This window comes from Argentina silus (assembly GCF_951799395.1).
Source record: "Argentina silus genome assembly, chromosome: 3".
NCBI lineage: Eukaryota > Metazoa > Chordata > Actinopteri > Argentiniformes > Argentinidae > Argentina > Argentina silus.
In genome coordinates this window covers 9326259-9333758 of record NC_139657.1, presented here as the reverse complement: position 1 = coordinate 9333758, position 7500 = coordinate 9326259, and the positions used below count along the sequence as shown (strand labels likewise).

The window sequence follows — 7500 nt, the reverse complement described above, 5'->3', positions numbered from 1 at the left end:
AGAGCTTGCTAACAGGGGTCCCACCGCTCCCATTATTTTTTGCACTCAATGAATCCTTTGTGTTAAACTGCTTGCCCGGTCATCCAACCCAAGCATAGGGTGGCTATCTCTCAGGGGGTATCCATAAGGAGGAGAGCCATCGGGATGAACTATCCTTTTTAAATGCACCATTTTCACATTGTAAACTGTTCCTAAACCAGATAAAGTCCTCTCCCCGTGGACCCGGCTCTGCAGCCTCGCCCGCTTGCCTGCTTTAGCCCTGACTGTGCAGTTTGGCCAATTGGGGGGGGGAGGGGGGGGGGGGGGGGGGGGGGGGGGGGCGCTCCGCGGTTAGAGTTCGGCCAATCGGCTGCTCTGTAGTGTCTGACCCCCAAATGACAGGCCGTCTTGGCTTCCTCTGAGTGACTCCCGCAGGAGTCCCAAATGGCGTGCATGCAGCCCACTGTGCTGATTCCATCCTCTTTGTGTTGTGTTGTGTGATAACCGGTGATGATCTGTGTGTGCCAAACCCAGCGTAACCCTGTGTGTTCTCCTAACGTTCTCTTAACCCGGCCCTGTTCCCCCTCCGACGGTGCTGCCAGGTTCTGGAGTGGGTGTTTTACCGGTTTACCGTTAACCCCGTAACCCCCACCTGGTAGTACTAACTGTGACAAAGGTACTACCACCTTTCACCTTTAACCTTCACCATGCTTCACCCGCTCCCTGACATTCACTCTCACACAGCCTCAGAGCTCTGTGCGTCTAGGCCTACTATTCTGTGTGTGTGCGTGTGTGTGTGTGTGTGTACATGCGTGCGTGCGTGCGTGCGTGCAAGTGAGCGTGCGTGCGTGTGAGCGTGTGTGTGTGCACGACCAAGCGAGTCTGTCCATCTGTCGTCCTTCTTGTCTGTCTGTCTGTTCACGACTAAGTCATATCATAACTACATAAATATTTTTTACACAAACAATTACACAAACTTCACCTGATTCTCTAGAACAGAGTCCTATGACAGTGTCTCCCAGCATGACCCAGTGTTGAACCCAACACAGTTTGAAACCAGAGTAAACGGAGTCTCCAGAGTAAACAGTCTGGGCAGCTAGAGCCAGACGCCATGTTGCAGCCACCAAACATTCCATTCCTCCGCGTGACAGGCCCCGATTGGTTAGAATGTAAGGTCAAGTTCTGATCAGTAGCCAATGGGAGAGCTGGACCTCTGGAGTGAGAACTAACCCCCCTGGTCACCTCGCTGTCAATCAAAGTGAGCCCCCACTGCTAGGCAACAAAGAGCCCGGCTCAATAGGCTTTGACTGTGGGAGAGTGACAGGGCTCTGTGGCTGAGGATGAAAGCTTGTGTGTGTGTGTGTGTGTGTGTGTGTGTGTGTGTGTGTAGAGAGGGGGGAGGGGGGGGGGTGTTGAGTGTTGTGCTCTTCTGTTCATTTTTTTCGGAGTTGTGCTCCCCTGTGTGTGTGTGTGTGTGTGTGTGTGTGTGTGTGTGTGTGTGTGTGTGTGTGTGTGTGTTGTGTGTGTGCCTGTGTGTGCCTGTGTGTGCCTGTGTGTGTGTGCGTGTGCCTGTGTGTGTGCCTGTGTGTGTGTGTGTGTGTGTGTGTGTGTGTGTGTGTGTGTGTGTGTGTGTGTGTGTGTGTGTGTGTGTGTGCATGTGTGTGTGTGTGTGTGTGTGCATGTGTGTGTGTGTGTGCTGTGTGTGCCTGTGTGTGTGTGCCTGTGCCTGTGTGTGTGTGTGTGTGTGTACTTGTGTTTTTGTGTATCTATGTATTTGTGTGTACCTGAGTGCTTTTCTGTATGTGAATGTGTGTGTGTGTGTGTAGGTAAAGAGGACGGTAAGACGTGTAAGCGCGTGGCCATACGCACCACGATCCGAAAAGATGACTGCAGAAGCAACGCACCGGTGAGAGGGACAGAGGGGTAGAGGGGTAGAGGGGTAGAGGGACAGAGGGATAGAGGGATAGAGGGACAGAGGGACAGAGGGATAGAGGGATAGAGGGGTAGAGGGATAGAGGGGTAGAGGACAAGGGTGGGGTGGGAAGGATAGAGGACAGGGGTGGGGGATGAGATGGAGGGAGGGAGAGAAAGAGAGGAGGGGAACAACTCAATTCAGAAATCAACTCCAAAACTGTATAGAGTATGATATCTGTATTTCCCCCTCCCCCCCCCCCCCCCCCACCTTCCCCCCCCCCTTCTCTCTCAGGTGACTGTGTATTCCTGTGACGGGAAGTGTCCGTCCGCCACCATATTTAACTTCAACATTAACAGTCATGCCAGGTTCTGTAAGTGCTGTAGGGAGAGCGGACTACAATCCCGCTCCGTCACACTCTACTGCTCCCGCAACTCCACGCAAGTGGACTACAGCTTCCAGGAGCCCCTGGACTGCTCCTGCCAGTGGAACTAGATAGAGAGAAGACTGATTGCGGACGTGTGGATCGAGAGCGAGAGCGAGAGCGAGAGATTGTACAGCACTAATGAATGAGTATTTAAATAGCCACGTCCCCCGGTGGTCGTTTGTTCTAGTCTAGCGAAGGATGAGCGAGGAGGTCTTAGCGATGATCAAGGGACAGAGGAAGGGTGTAGACCCCCCCCCCCATGGCTGAGGTTAAACCAGACAGATAGCCAAGTCTGCACTTTAGTGTCCATAATCCTTCAGTCTGCTGTAGTCACCCAGTTAAGAGACCTAGTGCTTTACACTGATACCTAGTTTGCAGCTAGGACTATAGACTGTCATTGGAGGAGTTTTTTTATGAATAATAACATCGGTTAGTCACAGTGAAGGCCAATGTTGCTTTTTTTTTTGTTATATCAGTGAGTTTTTGGCTTCCTCACGGGCGTTCTGATTTCTATTGATACAATGACTTAGCACAGTACACATTTATTCCAACTGTAAAGCTTTTACACAACAATTGTATGTAACTTTTCCCTTAGGGACCTTTAATCAATTGCTAATGTGATTATCCATTATCTGTCTATACGCGGTTCATAGTATTTGTATATTGAAATGGAATAGTCCAATAAAACCCTGAACAGCGTCTCATTGTGTCTGAGTTTGTTTGATGATTTGATGATTCAAATCCTTTAGCAGGGGGATTTCTAGCATTCCCGAGGAACACAGGACACAGTCCAGGTGGTTGGTGACCCACTGTCTCTCCCACACACTCTTTTGTCCTTTTCTTCCTATGTACACACACACACACACACACACACACACACACACTCCCTTTCTGATTGCAGCAGGTTACATGCTGATGGCTGTTTGTGTTTCACTCCTGATGTGTTATAATTATGTAGGAGTCTCCTCTCTTGTGTGTGTGTGTGTGTGTGTGTGTGTGTGTGTATGTGTGTGTGTGTGTGTGTGTGTGTGTGTGTGTGTGTGTGTGTGTGTGTGTGTGTGTGTGTGTGAGAGAGAGAGGCAGTAGCTGGTCATTAGATGTTTGTGTGCTCCTCCCGTCTCCTGAGCCCAGTGGTCAGCAGCAGAAACCCTCTCCAGAGTTGGTCCTTCATCAGTCAATCATTTCTCTCTTTCACATTCTCCACATTCCATATGGGCCAATGCCTCCACCACACATCCATCCGCTCTCTGGACATTCACACACACACACACACACACACACACACACACACACTCACAAATAACACACACACACACACACAGTGTTCTGCTTTGATTTCTCCTGCGGAACACACACACAGGATTGATTAGCAATGCATGACCCTGTGAGCAAGAGGCTGAGTGGTTACAACCTAGAAATTAATAGACTGAAACGTGTGTGTGGTGTGTGGTGTGTGTGTGTGTGTGTGTGTGTGTGTGTGTGTGTGTGTGTGTGTGTGTGTGTGTGTGTGTGTGTGTGCGCGCGCGCACACGTGTGTATGTGTGTGTGTGATGAGCCCTGAAAAGTTACTTAAGTAGGAATCACTACACTCTCTCTCTTTCTCTCTCTCCTCAAGAGTCCCACTCTGGAGTGGCTGTGTGCCTTGGTTGTCATGGTGACCTGCTCTTATCCCAACAAAGAGGAAAGGGCGGCAGAGCCAGAACAAATTGGTCCCAATACACACACACACACAGACACACACACACACACACACACACACACACACACACACACACACACACACACACACTGCGCGCCTCCACGCGAGCCTCCGCTTCTCGGAATGATGCCGCGGGGCGCCGGCGCCGAGAGCGCGCTAAATTCAAAGATTACTTTTTTTGTGACGCAGAGCTGCGTGGTGACTTCAGCTGTGAGGAGAAACACCAGAGACAGGACAGGACGGTCCCGTCTCTCTGACCTCTGTGTCTGCTCGACACGTACGAAGCTCTAAGCAGCTGCGGCAGATTACTTCAATTTGTAATCCTGACTGGAACTTTTAAATTTCATCAACGACACTCTCCACAGCAACTTGAGAATCCGTGTTTTACGCGCAAGTGTCAGTTATCTGTAAGCCTAAATGCATATTGAATGTGTATGTTGAATGGATGTTTCACCTTTGTGTGCTCTCTGAATGTAACTCATGTTATGCGACTTGTGCTTATTTCTTATTAGATATCTTTGATGGACGAGTGTGTGCCGCTTCTCGCTGTGAGATGAAGTGAACCGCGGTCCTTATGGATGGAACGACTCGTCTGTGGCTGCTGGCGGGGTTATGTCAGGTAAGACCAAACTTTTATCTGACGCGCGCATACACACACACACACACACACACACACACACACACAAACCATTATGCTCCTTTGGTTGACTAAGACCTAGTCAAACAAATAATATGCCTATGTCATGTAGTTAAACAATAACTCAGGATGTAATCAGCCTAGCCAAGTGTAACTGCTGATAAGGTGCATGAAATGGATGAAACAAAGCTTTTCAAATCGACGAAATATTCCAATAACTTGTAACATCTCCCCCCCCCCACCGTCCCTCTCAGGTGGTGAGTCTGTCCTGCGTGCTGCGGTCAGACCCTGTCGTGGTCGAAGTTGCATTTGGTCACTTTCCTTCCGGTCAGGATCCAGAGCTCTACACAGTCACCCACAGGACCGCACGCAACCGCACGGTCTGAACAGCCTGCCAAACAACCACCACACAACCTCTGTACAACGACATACAAAAACCAAACCTCTAACAGAAACCTCCAAACTGATGAGAAAAACTGTGACGTGGTGTTACAGATGAGTAGTCACTAGATGCCATGTAGGGATGGACCAATATTACACTGTAATATCCTCAGAACTGACCAGTTCTGTGCTCTTGATGTTATTACAGATACTTGACACTCTCTCTCTCTCTCTCTCTCTCCCCCCCCCCCCCCCCCCCAGGTGTGGTTGGACCCGATAGGTCGCTCGGCATGTTCTCCAGACTGCTGCAGGGTACTGCTGCGATTGGCTGAGGACCCAACAAGAGGACATGACATCACACTGAGAGCCATTAGAGACAACACCACACTGGAGACAAAGACCTTTCACATAGGTGAGGCTCGGACTGATGACCTCTGACCCCTAACTACCACGGCCCTGTTAGAAAACATGTGGACATGGACACTGAAAATGGTGTGGTTGCAACAGGTTAGTCATAATGTGTTTATAACTGGTCTCTCTCCCATCTCCTGTGTGTGTGTGTGTGTGTGTGTGTGTGTGTGTGTGTGTGTGTGTGTGTGTGTGTGTGTGTGTGTGTGTGTGTGTGTAGCTCCAGTCCCTCCGTCCTCTTTCCATGTTGAGGGTACGACCACTTCTGTTCTCCTCGCCTGTCGACTCCAGAGAGGACAGACCCTCACTTCCCTCAGACTACACAACGCTCGCACACAAACTCTCACACACACCTTGGACACACACCCATCACACACACACTCCTGGTACACAGTGAGAGGTCTGCAGCCTGGCACACCTTACAGCCTCACAGGAGAGGTGACTACAACCCTCACACACCTCCACATCACCCTGATGCAGAGATTCAGCGTTGACGTGGAGACAGGTACAGCACACACACACACACACACACACTCACACACACACTCTATCTGTACTATGTCACTTATTGTCTTGTCCTTATTTCATTGCACTACTGCGTATTTGTATTATTTGTATTATTTGTATTGTATGCTGCATTGTCATGGAACCGAGCCTAAGAATTTGACTCCCTGCACTTGTTTATGAGACGTAACAATAACCTTGAAACTTGAAACACACACACACACCTCAACGTGATAGATCCCCTTCCCTCAGGCACGCCGTAAGTTGACCAATCGATTCTCTAGAATCTAGATCGACTGATTGAAGTTGACTGTTGTTGACTGTGAGTTGACCACCGGCTCTCTCTGCAGCCCAGTGTCCTATTGGCTGGCTGGCGAGTAGGAGGAGCTGCTACAGCGTAAGAGGGAGGGGTTTGGGGTGGGTCGACGCCCAGCGTACCTGTAGGGGCGTGGCTGGAGGAAGTCACCTGGCCGACCTTAAAAAGCAGGAAGACCTCCTCTTCATCTCTTCTCACCTGCTTACCCACAACACCCTGCTTCTGCTGTGGACCGCGCTCAACGACCGACAGGTAACACACTTCCTCACCCTACACACACACACACACACACACACACACACACACACACACACACACACACACACACACACACACACACACCACCTGAGACGGGTTAGAATGTGTCAGAGATGATTGTTTTATTGCTTTATTATTAATTTATTATATCGTGTTGTTGATTTATTGATTGTTGTAGCCCGAGGAGCTCGATTCAAAAAGCTATATCACTTACGGCTGTATGGGACATATGTGACCAATAAAATTGGATTTTAGTTGGTTTGAGAGATCAGCTATGGTATTCAGGAACATATCATTCAAGACCACCTGATTTGAGAGACGGCCCGTACTAGGGTCTCGACCACTTCTAGGAGATCTCTGGGAAGCTGTGATGAGTGTGTGTGAGTGTGAGTGTGAGTGTGAGTGTGAGTGTGAGTGTGAGTGTGTGTGTGTGTGTGTGAGTGTGAGTGTGAGTGTGAGTGTGAGTGTGAGTGTGAGTGTGAGTGTGAGTGTGTGTGAGTATGTTGGTGAAAAAGAGCCTATGGTGGCATTCATGCTGTTTACTTTATAAACACAAACCCCTCAGAGACAGCTCAGGGTTGACTCCTTAAAGGAGAGGTGTGTTTGTGTATCATCTACCAAGGTGATGACTTGTCAGTTCTTACACTGGCTGTTTGCTGACATGCCCTTTCCTAGGCCCAAGAAGTCACTTAACACTTAACAGACTACAAATGACCCATAACGGACTACAAATGACACTTAACGGACTACAAATGACACTTAATGGACTACAAATGACACTTAATGGACTACAAATGACATGTAATGGACTACAAACGACACTTAATGGACTACACATGGCACTTAATGGACTACAAATGTGTTTCTTTCTCGTGTCTCTCTACAGGAAGAGGGCCAGCCCCGTTGGTCTGACGGATCCGGCTACAACCTGACAAGTGCTGTGACGTCATCACTGCCAGCCAATCAGACAGACTGTTTT

The 7500-nt window shown here is 49.2% G+C and overlaps 2 protein-coding genes across 2 annotated transcripts in view; both read left to right on the top strand.

Moving 5' to 3' along the window:
* Positions 1-2386, top strand: part of otogl (otogelin-like) — a gene marked incomplete at both ends in the record, with an annotated part of 34642 nt that extends 32256 nt beyond the window's left edge. The window contains 5 exon segments of the mRNA XM_083665734.1: positions 582-604; positions 606-632; positions 634-655; positions 1806-1885; positions 2186-2386. Coding sequence (XP_083521860.1) covers positions 582-604; positions 606-632; positions 634-655; positions 1806-1885; positions 2186-2386 — 353 coding nt within the window.
* A 2205-nt stretch (positions 2387-4591) lies between these two features.
* ptprq (protein tyrosine phosphatase receptor type Q) overlaps positions 4592-7500 on the top strand; it is a gene marked incomplete at its 5' end in the record, with an annotated part of 50184 nt that continues 47275 nt past the window's right edge. The window contains 6 exons of the mRNA XM_083665733.1: positions 4592-4636; positions 4909-5034; positions 5297-5447; positions 5838-5948; positions 6298-6515; positions 7408-7500. The exon at positions 7408-7500 is cut by the window's right edge and continues 88 nt beyond it. Coding sequence (XP_083521859.1) covers positions 4592-4636; positions 4909-5034; positions 5297-5447; positions 5838-5948; positions 6298-6515; positions 7408-7500 — 744 coding nt within the window. The remainder of the gene's footprint in view (positions 4637-4908; positions 5035-5296; positions 5448-5837; positions 5949-6297; positions 6516-7407) is intronic.